The following is a 20,654-nucleotide window of genomic DNA, read 5'->3' on the forward strand; positions in this document are numbered from 1 at the left end:
GTGGTGAGCTAACATAAATATATGTTGTGTTTTTGCTGTAAAACATTTAAAAAATTGGACATGTTGGCTGGATTCACAAGATGTTTATCTTTCATTTGCTGTATTGGACTTGTGATTTTATGATATTATATTATATCCCTGTGGCGCTAGGCTAGGCTATTCTAGTCAGCGTTTCTGATGAGAATGATCCCGGATCCGGAATGGGTGGTCCGTAGAGGTTAATGATAATGCAGAGGATTTTCCCAAGGTTGCTGTTAACTCATATCCCCCGGTAGTTATTGGGGTCAAATTTGTATCTACTTTTGTGGATTGGGGTGATTAGTCATTGGTTTCAAATATTGGGGAAGATGCCAGAGCTGAGGATGATGTTTAAGTATAGCCAGAGGCAGAGAAAATTACCGTTTACAGGGAATTTATAATTCCTAACACGGTATTGTGGGGGAAATTAAGCAGAATACACTGCTCAAAAAAATAAAGGGAACACTTAAACAACACAATGTAACTCCAAGTCAATCACACTTCTGTGAAATCAAACTGTCCACTTAGGAAGCAACACTGATTGACAATACATTTCACATGCTGTTGTGCAAATGGAATAGACAAAAGTTGGAAATTATAGGCAATTAGCAAGACACCCCCAATAAAGGAGTGATTCTACAGGTGGTGACCACAGACCACTTCTCAGTTCCTATGCTTCCTGGCTGATGTTTTGGTCACTTTTGAATGCTGGCGGTGCTCTCACTCTAGTGGTAGCATGAGACGGAGTCTACAACCCACACAAGTGGCTCAGGTAGTGCAGCTCATCCAGGATGGCACATCAATGCGAGCTGTGGCAAGAAGGTTTGCTGTGTCTGTCAGCGTAGTGTCCAGAGCATGGAGGCGCTACCAGGAGACAAGCCAGTACATCAGGAGACGTGGAGGAGGCCGTAGGAGGGCAACAGGACCGCTACCTCCGCCTTTGTGCAAGGAGGAGCACTGCCAGAGCCCTGCAAAATGACCTCCAGCAGGCCACAAATGTGCATGTGTCAGCATATGGTCTCACAAGGGCTCTGAGGATCTCATCTCGGTACCTAATGGCAGTCAGGCTACCTCTGGCGAGCACATGGAGGGCTGTGCGGCCCCACAAAGAAATGCCACCCCACACGATGACTGACCCACCGCCAAACCGGTCGTGCTGGAGGATGTTGCAGGCAGCAGAACGTTCTCCACGGCGTCTCCAGACTCTGTCACGTCTGTCACATGTGCTCATGTGCTCAGTGTGAACCTGCTTTCATCTGTGAAGAGCACAGGGCGCCAGTGGCGAATTTGCCAATCTTGGTGTTCTCTGGCAAATGCCAAACGTCCTGCACGGTGTTGGGCTGTAAGCACAACCCCCACCTGTGGACGTCGGGCCCTCATACCACCCTCATGGAGTCTGTTTCTGACCGTTTGAGCAGACACATGCACATTTGTGGCCTGCTGGAGGTCATTTTGCAGGGCTCTGGCAGTGCTCCTCCTTGCACAAAGGCGGAGGTAGCGGTCCTGCTGCTGGGTTGTTGCCCTCCTACGGCCTCCTCCACGTCTCCTGATGTACTGGCCTGTCTCCTGGTAGCGCCTCCATGCTCTGGACACTACGCTGACAGACACACCAAACCTTCTTGCCACAGCTCGCATTGATGTGCCATCCTGGATGAGCTGCACTACCTGAGCCACTTGTGTGGGTTGTAGACTCCGTCTCATGCTACCACTAGAGTGAAAGCACCGCCAGCATTCAAAAGTGACCAAAACATCAGCCAGGAAGCATAGGAACTGAGAAGTGGTCTGTGGTCACCACCTGCAGAATCACTCCTTTATTGGGGGTGTCTTGCTAATTGCCTATAATTTCCACCTTTTGTCTATTCCATTTGCACAGATAGATTTCACAGAAGTGTGATTGACTTGGAGTTACATTGTGTTGTTTAAGTGTTCCATTTATTTTTTTGAGCAGTGTAATTACTAATACTTTAAGTGAACAATTTCAATAATCAAAAACACTAAGTCCTATTGGCATACACATACCTCAGAAGTAGCTGCTACAAAATACTTTCAACAAAACTTTCACTGACTAACAACCAACACAGGACATCAAAGAAGCTCTCTCTTCCTGACAAAGGAACACTGGCTTTTATCCAGCTGGAGAAGGAGTTGGTAATTGAAGACAGCTGTTTCCCCTGACGAGAGGGAGGGTCAGAGCTCCAATCATCGATGGGGCCGACCAATCATCTGCTTGAGGAATCCAGGATTCCATTTCCTGAAATACACACACACATACAAACCCACGACAACACAGAAACTGGGGAACATATCAAACCCCACAGGCCTTTTTGGGATTGTCCTGTAGGTCATTCAATGTAATTGGAGAATCTAGTGTGTTCGGGTAATCTTTAATAGTTGATTCTAAGACTTATATTTGATCATGTATATGTTTTTGCTGTTTGTTATTTGTTATATAGCCAAAAAGATTGGAGAAGTGGTTTATTCATACATCTGCGTTTTGGATAGATAACTCTTAGTGTTTTTGTTTGTTTAGAGTTTTCCAATTTTCCCAGAAGGGGTTCGATTCTATGGATTCTTCAATTACATTGAGCTGATTTCGGACGTGCTGTTCCTTCTTTTTCCATAGTGTATTTCTGTATTGTTTTAGTGATTCACCATAGTGAAGGCTCAGGTTTTCTGGGTCTCTGTTTTTGGTTAGATAGGTTTCTCAATTTCTTTCTTAGGTTTTTGCATTCTTCATCAAACCATTTGTCATTGTTATTAATTGTGTTAGGTTGTCTACTTAACATTTTTAGATTTGATAGGGAAGCTGAGTGGTCAAATGTACTGTTTATGTTTTCTACTGCCAAGTTTACACCTTCACTACTACAGTGAAACCCTTTGTCCGGGAAATTGTCTAGAAGGGATTGTATTTGTTGTTGACTAATTGTTTTTTTGGTAGATTTCCTCACTATTTTCCTTCCATCTATAGTATCTCTCAATATTAGTCAGTTCCTTTGGCTTTGATGCCTCATGACTGAGCTCTGTTCAATTAGCATGTGATTTTGCTGTGATCTGATAGGGCTGTCAGTGTACTGACTGTGAACGCTCTAAGAGACTCTGGGTTGAGGGCAGTGATAAAGTAGTCTACAGTACTACTGCCAACAGACGAGCTATAGGTGTACCTACCATAAGAGTCCCCTCGAAGTCTACCATTGTACAAAGTCATACTCAGCGTCCGACAGAGCTGCAGGAGTTGTGACCCGTTTTTGTTGGTTATGTTGTCGTAGTTGTGTCTAGAGGGCATATGGCGGAGGGAATGCTGTCACCTGCAGATAGGTGTTTGTCCCCTGTGTGCTGATGGTGTCGGTTTCTTGTCCAGTTCTGGCATTTAGGTCACCACAGACAAGTACATGTCCCTGAGCCTGGAAATGTCTGATCTCCCCCTCTAGGATGTAGAAGCTGACATCGTTAAAGTATGGGGATTCTATATGGGGGATATACAGTGGGGAGAACAAGTATTTGATACACTACCGATTTTGCAGGTTTTCCTACTTACAAAGCATGTAGAGGTCTGTAATTTGTATCATAGGTACACTTCAACTGTGAGAGACGGGATTCTAAAACAAAAATCCAGAAAATCACATTGTATCATTTTTAAGTAATTAATTTCCATTGTATTGCATGACATAAGTATTTGATACATCAGAAAAGCAGAACTTAATATTTGGTACAGAAACCTTTGTTTGCAATTACAGAGATCATACGTTTCCTGTAGTTCTTGACCAGGTTTGCACACGCTGCAGCAGGGATTTTGGCCCAGTCCTCCATACAGACCTTCTCCAGATCCTTCAGGTTTTGGGGCTGTCGCTGGGCAATACGGACTTTCAGCTCCCTCCAAAGATTTTCTATTGGGTTCAGGTCTGGAGACTGGCTAGGCCACTCCAGGACCTTGAGATGCTTCTTACGGAGACACTCCTTAGTTGCCCTGGCTGTGTGTTTCGGGTCGTTGTCATGCTGGAAGACCCAGCCACGACCCATCTTCAATGCTCTTACTGAGGGAAGGAGGTTGTTGGCCAAGATCTCGCGATACATGGCCCCATCCATCCTCCCCTCAATACGGTGCAGTCGTCCTGTCCCCTTTACAGAAAAGCATCCCCAAAGAATGATGTTTCCACCTCCATGCTTCACGGTTGGGATGGTGTTCTTGGGGTTGTACTCATCCTTCTTCTTCCTCCAAACACGGCGAGTGGAGTATAGACCAAAAAGCTCTATTTTTGGCTCATCAGACCACATGACCTTCTCCCATTCTTCCTCTGGATCATCCAGATGGTCATTGGCAAACTTCAGATGGGCCTGGACATGTGCTGGCTTGAGCAGGGGGACCTTGCGTGCGCTGCAGGATTTTAATCAATGACCGCGTAGTGTGTTACTAATGGTTTTCTTTGAGACTGTGGTCCCAGCTCTCTTCAGGTCATTGACCAGGTCCTGCCGTGTAGTTCTGGGCTGATCCCTCACCTTCCTCATGATCATTGATGCCCCACGAGGTGAGATCTTGCATGGAGCCCCAGACCGAGGGTGATTGACCGTCATCTTGAACTTCTTCCATTTTCTAATAATTGCGCCAACAGTTGTTGCCTTCTCATCAAGCTGCTTGCCTATTGTCCTGTACCCCTTCCCAGCCTTGTGCAGGTCTACAATTTTATCCCTGATGTCCTTACACAGCTCTCTGGTCTTGGCCATTGTGGAGAGGTTGGAGTCTGTTTGATTGAGTGTGTGGACAGGTGTCTTTTATACAGGTAACGAGTTCAAACAGGTGCAGTTAATACAGGTAATGAGTGGAGAACAGGAGGGCTTCTTAAAGAAAAACTAACAGGTCTGTGAGAGCCGGAATTCTTACTGGTTGGTAGGTGATCAAATACTTATGTCATGCAATACAATGCAAATGAATTACTTAAAAATCATACAATGTGATTTTCTGGATTTTTGTTTTAGATTCCGTCTCTCACAGTTGAAGTGTACCTATGATAAAAATTACAGACCTCTACATGCTTTGTAAGTAGGAAAACCTGCAAAATCGGCAGTGTATCAAATACTTGTTCTCCCCACTGTAGGTAGCACAAATGAGGATATTTTTCTCTGTTGAGGTCATTTCCTTATTAATTTCTAACCAGATGTAAAATGTTTCTGTTTTGACTAATTTAATAGAGTGGGTTAGGTCTGCTCTATACCAAATTAGCATACCCCCTGAGTCTCTTCCGTGTGGCACATCTGGTAGTTTGGTGAGACTACCAGCTCTCTGTAACCTAGAGGGCAACCAGTGGGTCCGTCTCCTTTATACCATGTTTCTTGTAGGATGACAATGTCTGTATTTCCAATTTCTTTGATGAAGTATGGGTTCCTGCTCTTTATGCCAAAGGCGGATGACTTCAGACCTTGTATATTCCAGGATGAGAAAGTAAAAGCTTTGTGTTCCATAGTGTGTAGTGTTGTTTTTGTGTGCGTCCTTCAGGGTCCTGGCAAAAGTTGGGATTGCTGCCTTGTAGAGGTGGACCTGGTCGTAAAGGCTGTTCAAGTCCAGGGTGGAGTGGTGGGCCAGGTAGACATTAGGTTTGAGGCACAGTCTCGAGAAATGCTTGCATTAACCCACTGTATGGTGGCAGGCTGAAAGTACTTTCGTGGTAGCAGGGTGGAGATAACCACTTGTGTGTTGGGGAAAGTGGAAGAAGCTTTTTCAATCTCTCCCTTGAGTGCTGTTGCCACAATTTCCTGCTGGGCCCTCAGGTCATTTGTGCCTGTGTGAATTATGATGTGGCTGGGGGACCATTGCTGTTTGAGTCAATGAGGAGCACAATCTCTGGCTTTTGTGTGTCCTCAGTGGATGTGAGGGGGTTGTCAGGAGGGCTATCAGGGGAGCTGACAGGAGGACTGTTGTCTGTCCCGTTGTGGTCCGGGTCTGAGGTGGGCTGTTCTGCTGGCTTCTCTAGGGGAGTGTCCTGCTCTCTGTCACACCTCAGGTTTCTCACCTCTTCCTTCAGTGCCATGTGTGCCTCTTTAAGTTCTCTCACCTCAGTCCGGAGAGCAGCCAGCTCTCTGACAGCCGTCCATCTCCACCTTCAGCCCTCCGGGTTTTGTTGGGGTGGGGGGTCTTGTTGTGCTGGTCTTTTTTCTGGGTTGGTTCTGTCTGGATTGTGTGGACTAGCTCTCTGAGCTCCATCATGTCTCTGTCCAGCTGTGAATTTATCACTCTCAATGATAGAGGGGCAGTGCAGTTGTGGGACCTGGGTGTGTTCAGTGCTGGGGGGTTGACTATCCTCGTCTGCAGGACAGTTTGAAGAGGTGTGATCAGACTCACTCAGGATGGGGGAGTCGTCACAGAGAGAGAGAGAGAGAGAGCTTTTCCTGCTGTGCTCTCTCTTTGATCATGTAAAAGTCCTGCTGGAACTGAATGAGGATGCCCTGCACCATTACTGTCCCAGACTTGCACACGTTGACAGAGGTTGTTTCAATTTCCTTAATGTCTAATATTCTGAGTTTCCTCCCTGGGCCAATACCCTCTCTCATGGCATAGGGGTAGTGTGCTCTTATAGCACTGTGCCATGCCAGAGGATGGTCTGCGTGGAAAATGAAGTTGCTGACGTTCCCCTCTTTGTAGCAGTCAGCAAATAGTATCTCTGGATTGTCCCTGAGGAGCTTTGTTTTGTACTTATTCCTTGCAGTGTTATTTTTAACATCCATGGGGTACTGTATTGTAATGACCTCTGGACAGGGATAAGCCATTGGGGCTTCAAAGGCCTCTGCATTTGGGTGGGTGGGCTGTGAACCTCTCCTGCTATTGTTGGGCTTAAGAGCTTCCACACATCTAACTTCACTCTTCAGTGCTTATTGAAGGTGCCGCCAGGTCTATTCTGTCCTAGCATCTTGGTAGCTTAGTATACGTATTTACTTAGCTATACAGTTGAAGTCAGAAGTTTACATACGCCAAATACATTTAAACTCAGTTTTTCACAATTCCTGACATTTAATCCAAGTAAACATTCCCTGTCTTAGGTCAGTTTGGATCACCACTTTATTTTAAGAATGTGAAATGTCAGAATAATAGTAGAGTGATTTATTTCAGCTTTTATTTCTTTCATCACATTCCCAGTGGGTCAGAAGTTTACATACACTCAATTAGTATTTGGTAGCATTGCCTTAAATTGTTTAACTTGGGTCAAATGTTTCGGGTAGCCTTCCACAAGCTTCCCACAATAAGTTGGGTGAATTTTGGCCCATTCCTCCTGACAGAGCTGGTTTAACTGAGTCAAGTTTGTAGGCCTCCTTGCTCGCACACGCTTTTTCAGTTCTGCCCACAAATTGTCTATAGGATTGAGGTCAGGGCTTTGTGATGGCCACTCCAATACCTTGACTTTGTTCTCCTTAATCCATTTTGCCACAACTTCGGAAGTATGCTTGGGGTCATTGTCCATTTGGAAGACCCATTTGCGACCAAGCTTTAACTTCCTGACTGATGTCCTGAGATGTTGCTTGTGGAGGTCTACAATTATTTTTCTTAGGTCTTGGCTGATTTCTTTTGATTTTCCCATGATGTCAAGCAAAGAAGCACTGAGTTTGAAAGTAGGCCTTGAAATACATCCACAGGTACAATTCCAATTAACTCAAATTATGTCAATTAGCCTATCAGAAGCTTCTACAGCCATGACATAATTTTCTGGAATTTTCCAAGCTGTTTAAAGGCACAGGCAACTTAGTGCATGTAAACTTCTGACCCGCTGGAATTGTGATAGTGAATTGTAAGTGAAATAATCTGTCTGTAAACAATTGTTGGAAAGATTACTTGTGTCATGCACAAAGTAGATGTCCTAACTGACTTGCCAAAACTATAGTTTGTTAATAAGAAATTTGTGGAGTGGTTGAAAAACAAGTTTTAATGACTCCAACCTAAGTGTATGTAAACTTCCGACTTCAACTGTATATAACAAAATTGTCTTTTACTTTTTGGCTTCAGACCAACTATTTCTCTCTCTCTCAAACACATGCAAGCACGAACACAGACTTCACACACGGCAGTGAAGGGGGGGGGGGGGGCTACTGAATATGACTCTTCAGCCATCATTCACTTTTGGGGATGGCAGGGTTTGTGTTTGTCTAAGGTCTGGCTGATGGCTGGACTAGGTGGCGTGGCAGGATAAGGATCTGATTTGATCAACCATAACCTCCGTTGTAAGCTTGTCTTTTAAAAGCCACTTCAAAGTCCTGCGTGATGTTAAAAGGGCTTTAGGCTGTTACAAGCCTGTTTCATGAAAGTTATTTTATAGTTATTATCATCGTCATACTATACTCACAGAGGGACTTTTGCAAATGTTGTTAGTAGTCAGGCCTGGGGAAATGTAGCCTACTGCAGCTGTAAGCTGATATCATCTAGTCCCATGGCTGTAGCTTAGGAAAGTCAGATAAATGTTTAGGATAGTTTCTCCACCGAATGCGTTCCAGCCTCTGATCCAAGGGAAGGGTTGGTTTGGGGTGAAAGAGAAGGGGTTTATATTGAACGCTTATTATCCTCAAATATCCGTGCAACAGCTGCCCCATTTCCTCGGCAACCTCTGTCGCCATGGCGCTTCGATGTCGACATGCCTCCATGTCAAAGTCTGCGTGTCTAACACGCTCTGCATTCACTGGCCGACGAGCGGGTGAGAAACACACACACACACACACCACAGGAGGCTGCGGACGGGAGGACGGCCCGTAATAATGGCTGGGATGGAACGGTATTAAACACATGGAAACCACGTGTTTGATGCGTTCGACACCATTCCACGGATTCCGTTCCAGCCATTACTATGAGCCCGTCCTCCTCAATTAAGGTGCCACCAGCCGCCTGTAACACACAAACGTATTTTCTCCATTACACAAAGACGTTAGTATGCATAAAAACATTCACCAGTTTTATCCACTTGTCAACACCCTCCCGTTCTAGCTTTATGAATACATGTAGAACACACAGTAACGTCAGACCCCGTTCACACACAGAGACATGCAGACAGACACGGTCACACACAGACAGACATGGTCACACACACAGCAGTCAGTTCAACACCTGGTGAATGTGTGAGGCTGGTATGTGGTGTGTGAGAAAATTGTGTGTTTGTGGGTGTGTATGAGGGGCCAGTGTTCTCTGATAGAGGATCTCCTCTGTCTCCTAAAGACACAGCTACACAACAGCACTCGGAGGCTTTGGCCTGTTCCTCGAATCCTTCAGGGAAGATCGCTCCCTTTGTTGTTTTTAATCTCTCCTCCTCATTAACTTTCCAGCTCCTCCCCCCCCCCCCCCCCCCCCCCCCCGTATCTTCTTCCTCTACTGTCAGAGGGGGGGAAAGCAGCGTTTCCATGTCAACTGCAGAGCTGGAGGAAATGGATTTCTGCTGTGCTGAGTGCTGATGATGTGTTTTGCAGCTTGAACAGGGAGAGAAACCGGGAATAGGGGGAGGGGGATTGGAATGGGATTTGGGGGAGTAGGGAAGGAAGGGGTGAGTGAGATTGGGGACAGGGGTGGTTGGTAAGAGGAGGGTTAAGGGGGGCTAGACTAGAAGGGTATTGGAAATGGGAGTGGGGGGGGGGGCGATTTCCCCAAAACCACAGCACCAGATGGAAGCTTTTGATCCCACAAATGAGTCTCTCTTTCATCATGATTAACGGATGCTATTCTACTCCATTTGATTTAGTTCAGTACTGTTCTACGCAATTTCGACTCACTGTTTGGAGCTTTTCATAACCAAGTCCTTGAGGCGCTTGAGTTCCTTCCGTTTCCACATCAGCTGCCTCGTATAGCACTGCAATCGGCTGAGTGAATGAATTTCGCAACTTGGATCTTTGACTTGTGCTCTTGTTGGGGTTAAATTGGGACCGCCAGTACCTCATGGAGGAGTGAGAATAGTTTTCTTCCTCCTCCTCCTCTCCCTCCGCAGTTCCCTCTCTCTCTCTTTCTCTCTCTCCCTCTCTCTCGGTCTGATTTCCTCCCAGCTGAGAAAACAGGCGCGGGGACTCTTGGCAGAGGAGACAAGGAGAGGGCTTTTCCGACGGCGAGAGAAGTGAGTTTGCTGCAGTGAAAGAGAGCATTGTGTTAGCCTTTCACTGGGCTAGGCCGGGCTAGGGTACATCTCTCAGCTCTAGCTGAGTTAGCACCCACGGCATTACTGTGCCTCTCTAAAGCAGAGAGGTTAGCCTTAGCAACGCGGTGACTGTTTCCCAGCGCTTTCACTCAATGGCTTTCACCATGTCCTCAGTCCATCACAGGTCAAGTTCACTTCCCGCCATTTTTCCTTTACGTCACCGGAGCCACTTTGCATGAGGGAATTAAAAGGACATTTTGTTACCAGTTGTATGCATAAACTTGTTCAAACCTCCGCGTGTGTGTCAGTGTGCTGTATTTGCTGTATGTGCTGTATTTTATATGACCAAATATGCGTACGTGCAAAACCATATGTGTGTTTGTTTAGAGGTATGTGTGAGTTTGACCATGTATGGTATTGTTTCCTCTCTGTGTCAATGGTCTGACACTAAACTGCTCCCCTGTATCCCCTGTTCAGGGGCCAACAACAGAAACAGATGTTGCATTTCCCCTCTGCTTAAATCTTCATAAATCTCTCTCTCTCTCTGCAAGTCCTGTTATGTTGGCTGGTGTTTCCGAGTGGAGATGAACACACAACTCTGCTGCAGTCATCATTACACAGATATCCTCATCTTGTATTTCTCTTTAGGTTACCTGTTGATGCTCTGGAGGAGACATACAACTCTACCAGACATAGACATAACATAGACTTTATATCACAACACAGACTTTCTCCCTGTATTTAATCCTGTGTCTGTCCAGAGCTGTAATTTCTATTTGTGTTCGCCTATATTACTCTATAAAAGCACTGTGGCTCTTCATCCTGTGTCAGTGGGACAGCTGCCCGGATGCTGGGTAGGATGCTGGGTAGGGGGGGGGTTCCTGGTCCCTGGATGGGCCAGAGCTGTAATGGCAGCATAAAGAGCTTAAAAAGACACGTAAATGTATTTCCTGTCCCGCCATACACATATCGCATCACATCCTGCTTTCCTCACAATGGATCAGACGGCTGCCCATGAAATCAGATCCCTGTTTCCAGAGCCTTCATTTTCTCCTCTGTCTTCCCCTTCCCCTCTTACACCTCTTCTGCTGCTGCCTGGGTGGTTTAGGTGAGAAGTTGTTACTGTCCTTCCTGCCTCTGCTTTCTGTGTACGTTTGTTTCTTTTTTGTTCATTTGGTCTTTCTCGAGCAGTTTAAGATGGACTAAGCAATCCATGCAAGCTAGATTTTTTTTGTTTGTTCCATATTGCCACTTTTATCTTACCCCACATTAGTTTTTTTCTCTCAGAGGGAGCCATAGGGTCTGTGTGGAAGCCTGCGCATGGTGTTTGTGTTCAATGTATGTGTGAGTCTGGTGTGTGTCACTCAGGGTATGACGATGTGTGATGTCCTGTGCCCAGAATGTCAGACTAACGTTATTACCACATAAAGACAGCCTATTGTCAAGGCTACCGTCAGACTGGCTAGGCCTGGGTTTTCCCTAATGCTCTTCCCAATGGATGACCCGGCTATACATTCCTGATCTGTGTGGTGTGGTGTGTGTGTGTGTGTGTGTGTGTGTGTGTGTGTGTGTGTGTGTGTGTGTGTGTGTGTGTGTGTGTGTGTGTGTGTGTGTGTGTGTGTGTGTGTGTGTGTGTGTGTGTGTGTGTGTGTGTGTGTGTGTGTGTGTGTGTGTGTGTGTGTGTGTGATTGGTGGGAATGTGTCTAATGAAGAGAGATGAGGGGGTAATAAAATAACAATCCCCCCTTTCTGTTGTGTTCCACCCAAGGCAACGCATCACTTCCTGTTGCACAGTTACAGGAAGCAGGAAGTCTGTGGCACATGGGGACCACGAGGACCGTCACTATCCCTGTCACTGGGAGAATCAGGAGCCCTTTTTATACCTGGTGCTAACATATGTCCTTTGTCCTGATCTTGTCCACATTCTGATTGTGCCCACATTTTTGGACCGGTGCATTGTGGTCAGATTGTGATCACATCTTCCATTTAAATCATCATTATCCCATCCTATAAAATAATTGACAGGGGGCACCATTGACTTGTGGCATCAATATGTGTCTTAAAATAAATACATATTATTTTTTAAAGAATATCTGTAAAAGAATTTGCGTACAGGGAGGGACCATTCAATGTGGACGAATAAGAGGGACGTTTTAATGCAATGTGTCTGAAAATGTGGGCACAATCAGAATATGGACAAGATCAGGAAAAGGATGCATGTTAGCACCAGGTATAAACGTGTGCAAGAGGGACAGGTTGACAGAGAGGGATGGCTCCCCCACCTCCGAATTACCAATTGAACCCATGACATCTACTTTTACAGATTTTGGCTTGGGTTACAATCAAGTGCTATGCTATTGACTCATGTTTGTGTCTGTGAGAGTGTGTGGGGGGCACGTTCTAGCATGTTTCCTGCACATGGTCCTGCGCCGTGCCAAGGCTGACTAATAACAGCATATGCTTGTTTTCCAGAGCCCATTCTCTCTGCCAGTTTACCCAGAATTCATTGGGGCTGAGCTAATGATGTCAACTGGAGGGTTTAATGAAGAAGCTGAGAAACAGAACCGGGCCCTTTCAGAACACTAGAGCGACATTGCCTTGGCAACAGCACACAGGAGTAGTGTAGCACGAGGGGACGAAATGGTCATTTTGGGTTTAAAGGTACATCCACTGTCGCAGGCTAGCTAAGTCATCATCCGAATAGAAGGATGAGTTCCCCTCGTGGGGAAGGACTCGACCCCTGATTCACCTGCGTGGCTCACATTAGTCCTTCCTCCCTGAGTCAGGACCCATTCCCTTGGTTTTGGTTAGCGATGTGCACCGGGGTATTTATAGATGTTTTGTTATTGTGTAACCTCTTGTATAAGGCAAAGAGTGTAACCTCTTGAGCAAAGAGAACGCAAACCAGGAAAAGAGGCCTCACTGCTATGATGAAGGACAGGAAAAAGGACTTCTCTTTCTTTATGTAATTCTGGAACTGCCCGGTGTTTTATTCTTGTGCCGTACAATAGAGGTTTCCTGTGTCTCTGTTTTGACATTGAACTGACTGTCAATGTGCAACCAATTTCTAGTTATCTTGTTGCAACTTCAACTATTTGCAGTGCAGTCGGCCACATAATTCAAGCACCTGTAGAACAACAATCTCCCTCTTGTTTTTTTCCTTGTTCTTTTATTGCTGCTCAAGTGGTGTTGCATGTGCTTCCCAGTAGGTCTACAACTGAAGATTCTGGCGAGAGCTGGATTCATACTCGTGACGCGAGGACTACACACATGCAGCTACTGTGGAACACCAGCCTTGAACCCCCCCCCCCCCCCCCCCTGAGCTACACCTGAGCTCTGAACCTACCTGCTCATTTCTTCTCCTTAACCAAACAGTTTAGGCTAACAGCGTTAAAGGGACACCTCCACCCAGAAATGATCTTTCGGTATTTCTTTCACTAGTCCGTTGTTGACATAGTCCCTAAAGGGTTTTGCTTGTCAGCAATCCAGTTTTCAAGCTATGCAACTTTCAAAATACAGAGATCGTCCCCGTAGGAGGCATTTTGCATCGTCAGATGCTACGCAAAATGCGTCATACGGGAGATGATTTCTGTATTTTTGGAAGTCGCATAGCTTGAAAACTGGATTGCTGACAAGCGAAACATTTTGAGACTGTGTCAACAATGGACTAGTGAAAGAAATTCCCGAAATATCATTTTTGGGTGGAGTTTTCCCTTTAACGCAGTTTTTGGGTGGAATTTTCCTTTAAGTAAGAGCAAGATTTAAACCCATGTTGCAGGAACAGAGCCTGTAGTGGTTGACACCTGCCTTAAGCCTCTGATCCGAAACCACAGTTCTGTTCTCACTGGCTTTTTCGTCCTATTACAGGCTAACAGACGAGTACGGATGGGATTTGAATCTGTGTTTGCCATAATGACACTGGTGCTGGCCACATGCATTAACCTCTCTGAGCCACGCTAGTGGCCTGATGACACCTACCTGTTCATCCTATTTAAACAATCCCCTCAGGCTATAACAGATAAAGACGAGCGGGATTTGAACCCTTGCCGGAGGAATTGAATCACGCTCGCAGGACAACAGCCGTATCCCTCTGAATCACACCCCAGCTCTGTCTACACCACCAGAATAATGAGCTCAAGGTGTTTCTCAATTGGGTTCCGCGAGGTGTCGCCTAAGGCCTAGATTCAAAATGGGCCAAGGAATGGTAAACGCTGCATGTCTGCTGAATCGGCAAGCTCCTTGAAATGTCAACCCTGCTGTAACGCGGATCTTCCGCGGTCCGGATCGAAGCCCCTAGGATCCCACTGATGCTAGTCAAGCAGAAGCCACGATGTGTTATCGTATGAATGATTCTGTATTATAAACTGGGTGGTTCGAGCCCTGGATGCTGATTGGCTGACAAAACCGTTATTGTTGCTGCTCTAAATACGTTGGTGAACAGTTTATAATAGCAATAAGGCACCTCGCGGGTTTGTGTTATATTGCCAGTATTTGGTATTTTATTAGGATCCCCATTAGCTGTTGCAAAAGCAGCAGCTACTTTTCCTGGGGTCCACACAAAACATGAAACATAATACAGAACATCAATAGACAAGAACAGCTCAAGGACAGAGCTACACACAGGGCTAAGGGCTGTATCTAAGAACAGCCTTTAGCCGTGGTATATTGTCCATATACCCCACCCCCTCGTGCCTTATTGCTTAATTAGATCACTGTGACGCTAAAGTAGTTCAACAATTACATAGAATTGTGTAGCCTAGTATAAAAGTGTAGTGGTTATATAGCACTGGGCTAATGTACCTAGAAGCTCAACATTTGACCTTCTTCCCATACATTTCTGTATACTGTTCTGCATAGTTCCATAGATTGCCCTACATACGTATGGAATGTGATTCATTTAAATCCCCAAATTAGTCTACAGATATGTATTGCATAATGTGTGTCCACATTCACTTAGAAGACTGTAGGAGAATAACACATTTCTGCTGAGGAAACATCGTCTCCTCTTTCACCCTCCCCTCATCCCATTTCCCTCCGTATTCACACTGCAGAAGATACTTCAAACGGGCGTGGGAGGGAGCGGAGTCTGCTGGGAGCAGAGGATTGTGGGAGAGCGTGGTGCTGATGAAGCTTGGTGGATGTGAGCCACAGTTAAAACAGAGAAACACTACAACCACTCAGTGAACTGATGCAGAACTACTGTCACTTAAAACCCCTGGCAAACAAAAGACTGGAATACTTACTTATTTGATGGACTGTAATGCCTTGGGTAGGCCCATCTATAATCATGATATGTGATTATGCTACAATTTAAAATCTGTAAATTCGTATTTACAATGACGACCTACCCCGGCCAAACCCTCCCCTAACCCGGACGACACTGGGCCAATTGTGTGCCGCCCTATGGGACTCCTGATCACGGTTGGTTGTGATACAGCCCGGGCTCAAACCAGGGTCTGTCGTGACGCCTCTAGCACTGAGATGCAGTGCCTTAGACTGCTGCACCACTCAAGGAACCCAATAATATTCATAGGGACTTTGTGTTTGTCTTGAATACTGTATCATTCTGCACTGTGAATTGTGTTGACTTTTTGTATTGTGATTTTATACAGAACAAAAAGACACCCTCTGAAGTTCCCTCGGGAAAAATAAAGTTATTGTATTTTAGTTACCGTACAAACCGAGACGGATGTTTAGAAAAGACGGAAGATGAGCGTTTAATGATTTCAGAGCCTTTTATTTGAAATGTCAGTGTTCAAGAGAAAATAAAACAGCAATATAAATATTAGCATAAAAATGAAGAGATTAACACCGGGAGGAGCGTAGGAGGTCTAAGCATTTCATAAGAAAGATATTACAGCACGAGAGAGGATTAATTCAGCAGCGGACGGACGTACACACATATATAATATTTATAATAATTTGCTCATATGGACAGAGAGGCATTCTTGCGCAAATGCACAAGAAATATAAAGCACAGAAAAAGGTTACAGAAGGATAGAAACATTTTTTCAATATCATTTTTTTTGTTTCGTTTCTTTACAGGGTAGTAAAATAGAGATAGAGAAAATGAACACAATAATATGCGCAACACATATCACAAGTTAACTAGTCTACGTGTGTGTCACTCTGTTTACTTATCGTCTAAAGTTATTAGCAACTTTCTTTATATTTACACTGAAGAGTTAGTTAGTTGGCCTTCATGGTGCTTAGTTACTACATTGCAACAAAAACTGTTGAAGAACATTTCAGAGATCGTTTTTTTTCTCCCGCTGTGGTTTTCTTATTTTTCTTGAAAAACAAATACAACACATTCCAGTAAGCCACGCCTTGAGGAGTAGGGACTTTTAGTTTGAAAATTCTGGATGTGGTCCGTACTATACAAACAATTGGCTCATACCATCGACAGGACTAGTGTTTATTTACAGAGGGGAAGAGCCTTCACAGGACCAGGGGGTGGAGGGATGGAAGCAAGGGGAGAGTCTGAGGTTAGCGTTGCCAGAAGGGATTTACACTGAGGGGATAGATACAGCGAGGAGCTAACTCTGTCCCCCCTCCCTGCTTCTGAAGTGGTATCTCCTCTGTGACATGGAGGGATGTGCTTGTCTCTGTTGACCTCTAACCTGGGTCAGTGCATTAGAGGATGTTTAGGGGTGGACTAGGAGGGAGGGTCAACAGTGGTGCCTGTGTACATTCAGTGAGTAGGGCCAAGGTCATTGCCCCCCTCCCCGTCAATCTAATTGTACCAACCCAGACGTCGTACCCCTCAGCCCACCCCTCTCCACTCCCCCTTGAACCCAGCCTGCAAGCTGCCTCTTCATGCAGTGGTGTCCAGCTAGTTGCCGGACAGACGGACGGACTGACGGCAAAGAAAAGACTTCATACTTATCTTATACTACTGAGTCATCAAAAAACACTTCCCACATCAAGAAATATAATCATCAGCACTTCAGGGTACGTAGCAAGGGATGTATACTCAATCTAGACTCATGCGGCCTAAGAAGTGTCTACCTCCTAAGCACGCCGTTAAAGATCTCTACTTTGAAGTTATTTTTTACCCTGCGTCTCATCTTTATAGTATGAACAGTGCATCTCTATGGTCTGGCTCTCAAAGTGGGACAGCCAGTGAGGGGAGGGCACATCATCTGGTTGAGGAGGGGATAGAGGTGGACAGCAGGAGGGTCTCTATACCCATCTGGGTAGTTTTAAAAAGGGGCAGCGCCTACTATGCCACCAAGCCAGCAAATAGGGCTGATAGTACTATAACATGCCCTTCCCCCTCAGTGCTAGTTTTCTAATAGGGTTCATGCTCAGGTCATAAAAACAGTGAAAGATTCAAATCTTACCATTTAACTATGCTTACAAAATAATATTTATCGTTTTTAGCGACCACGTCAGGTAAATGCTACGAGGGCATTCGTCGACCTGTATTTTTTTAAGGTGGTCGTCCTCGTTGCAACATTATTCAATGCATAGTTGAATCTTCTAGAAGGTCTGTGGTTTGAACACATAGGGACATGCAGAGTGGAATACTACTGTACCAGTGCAATGGAATACCCATTCCCGTGTCCCAAAGAGCTGTGGTGTAGGATCCTATAAGGCTGATCCTATATAGGAATCTTATCATGGCAATCTAGTATAGTCAACAAGGATCTACTTTCCATCTCAGGAAAAAAAGGAATTATAATTATAATCCAACATGAAACATCTTATGGAACATCGTTAAAATATCCACCTGTGAATACGTCACTGGCCAAAGCCTTGTTATCCAAGCAAAGTTGCTTCCACTCAAACTGTTGCGTCTGAAGTGAATTCAAATTCATTGATTTAACCAAAACAAAATCCCCCCTGAACCCGCATGTCTTCCGTATCTGCAAATAGTATTAATACTTGTTTTTTTTTAAAGGACACAGGCTTTCCAAAAAGACAACTATTTCTAGATAGCTTTCAGAAAGAAAACAAAAACAAAAACAAAATGTCAACGCTGTTCGCTCTTAAACCTTCAACCCATTCCAGAGGCCAAAGACAAACATTCGCAAACATCTCCACATTTCGTGTTATCATCTGAGCGTGACCAATAGAATCCAGACCCTGGTTAGAGTAAACGCATTGAGAGGAGGTGTAGAGGATGGGGTGGTAGAGGGGGGGGGGGGGATTTCAGTTCTCATCGGGTCGGTTTTCTCTTTTCTCATCGTATTTTCCATATCTATCCATCCTCCACCCATCCTACTTCTTCTCCTTCTTGGTGGACTTCTTCTTGGAGGCGGGGGTCTGGGCAGCCTTGGGGGGTTCAGGCTGAGCGGCGGCCTCGGAGGGCTGGGCCTGCAGTGCCTGATGTTGGGCTGCCATCTGCTGCTGCATCAGCATCTGCTGCTGCTGCTGCTGCTGGGGGTTGGAGGTCAAGGTGGCGGTGCTGCCAGGGATGTAGACGTTCTGACGGTAGTCGGGCACGTGCTGCAGGGTGAACTGGGGGCTGTAACGGGTGCTTAGTCCCATGGTGCCCGGCCCCAGGGTTGCGGTCGCCTCGCTCACTTCTGGGGGAAAGAGGGGCAGAGCGGGGAGGAGGAGAGGAGGGGAGAGATGGAACATATGAATAAGGTGTTCTGACATTGCAGTGATGACCTGCAATATACATTGATGCTCACGATTTGTTACATTTCCATTGTGACTTGTATATATGCTAAAGCACTCATTGCTTTGGTGAAACTGTTAGCATGCTTATGTAAAGCTAATTGGACTGAAAATAAGAGAATTGAGAGAGACTGCAAGAGTGTGAGTGAGGAAAAAAAAGAGAAAGACAGAGAGAGAGAGAGAGACTGGTGTTACAAAATGGTGAATGTGCTGACATTTTGTCGAGGTGGAGAACATTTTGCATTTATGGTGTGCGTCTGTGTTCATTGCTGTGTGTGTGTGTGTGTGTGTGTGTGTGTGTCTTTTTCCATTATGTGTGCTCTGGCTGTGTGCGGGTGACGTAGCTTCTAGCTCGTAATTCTCTCCCAGCCCCTGCATTGCAGAGCTACAGAGACACACACACACGTCCCCTCCGCTATTCCCTGCTCTCTGGCTCTGCTACACACAGCGCAGGCAGCCGTAAACACACACATGCTTACACACACACACATACAGTATACACACACACACACACACACACACACACATATATATATGTGTACACATGCTTATATATATATATATACACATGCTTACACACAAGCTTACACACACACACACACACACACATGCTCTCACCACACGCTCACACACACACACACTCAAGCTAGTATAATTAGACTTCAGAGAAAATCTGGGACAACAGCTTCTTCCACAATGTTGTTTCTGCTTTGTAACTGGCTGTGCTATCCTGGTTGTGCAACCGCTGTTTGATAGTGTCAAGGAACAGCAGGCACCGATGGCACTACTGCATAAACATCTAGCTGCCTTGAATAACATTCTGATCCCTCTGTTTCCAGTCGTCATCGTGACTCGTCTGGTAGCTAGGCTCCGGCTCTGTCTGAGGGAGTGTTTCCTCCATCTCATTGTGATGACCAATAGACATCATCCAGCCAGAGACAGAACGTTCTATCACTCTCCCAATGGAAACCTCAGGATCATGTCCGGTGTGTGTGTGTGTGAGCAGCGTCTAGGAGGGAGGAGTGTGTGTGTGTCTGAGGGAGAGGGTAGCACTCACATCTTTAGCACTCACCCCCGCAGCACTCACATCTATAGCCATGAAATGCTTTGAAAAGGCTGGTCATGGCTCACATCAACACCATCATCCCAGACACTCTGGACCCACTCCGATTGACATACCGCCAAAACAGATCCACAGATGACGCAATCTCTATTGCACTCCATACTGCCCTCCCCCACCTGGATAAGAGGAACACCTATGTGAGATTGCTATTCATGGACTACAGCTCTGCGTTCAACACCATAGTGTCCTTCAAGCTCATCACTAAGCTCAGGACCCTGAGACTGAACACCTTCCTCTGCAACTAGATCCTGGACCTTCTAACGGGCCGCTCTCAGTCGGTGAGGGTAGGCAACAACACATCCTCCACTCTGACCATCAACACGTGGGCCGCACTTCAGGGGTGCGTGCTTAGTCCCCTGCTGTACTCCCAGTTCGCCCAGGACTGCATGGACACGCACGACTCCAACACCTTCATCAAGTTTGCTGACTACGAGACGGTGGTAGGACTGATAACCGATGATGAGGCAGCCTATAGGGAGAAGGTCAGTGACCTGGCAGTGTGGTGCCAGGACATCAACTTCTTCCTCAATATCAGCAAGACAAAGGAGCTGTTCGTGGACTACAGGAAATGGAGGGGCGAGCACGCCCCCATCCACATTGACAGGGCGATAGTGGAGCGGGTCAAGAGCTTCAAGTTCCTCGGTGTCAACATCACTAAGGAATTAACATGGTCCACAGTTGTGAAGAGGGAACGACGATGCCTGTTCCCCCTTAGGAGGCAGAAAATATTTAGCATGTGCCCTCAGATCCTCAAAAAGTTCATTTGGACTGGCCGCATCACCGCCTGGTACGGCAAC

At 45.8% G+C, this 20,654-nt stretch overlaps 1 protein-coding gene across 36 annotated transcripts in view; it reads right to left on the reverse strand.

The window, feature by feature from the left end:
- Positions 1-15,819: 15,819 nt before the first annotated feature.
- Positions 15,820-20,654, reverse strand: part of LOC139574169 (protocadherin gamma-C5-like) — a 197,251-nt gene continuing 192,416 nt past the window's right edge. For 33 of the 36 annotated variants that reach the window (XM_071398430.1, XM_071398436.1, XM_071398433.1 and 30 more), the window contains exon 4: positions 15,820-18,637. In XM_071398430.1, the coding sequence (XP_071254531.1) occupies positions 18,330-18,637 (308 nt within the window). In that variant the 3' untranslated portion in view covers positions 15,820-18,329. The remainder of the gene's footprint in view (positions 18,638-20,654) is intronic. The other 3 variants (XM_071398410.1, XM_071398426.1, XM_071398411.1) reach the window with 1 other exon arrangement.

The sequence above is a fragment of the Salvelinus alpinus genome, chromosome 4 (genome assembly GCF_045679555.1).
Source record: "Salvelinus alpinus chromosome 4, SLU_Salpinus.1, whole genome shotgun sequence".
NCBI classification, from domain to species: Eukaryota; Metazoa; Chordata; class Actinopteri; order Salmoniformes; family Salmonidae; genus Salvelinus; species Salvelinus alpinus.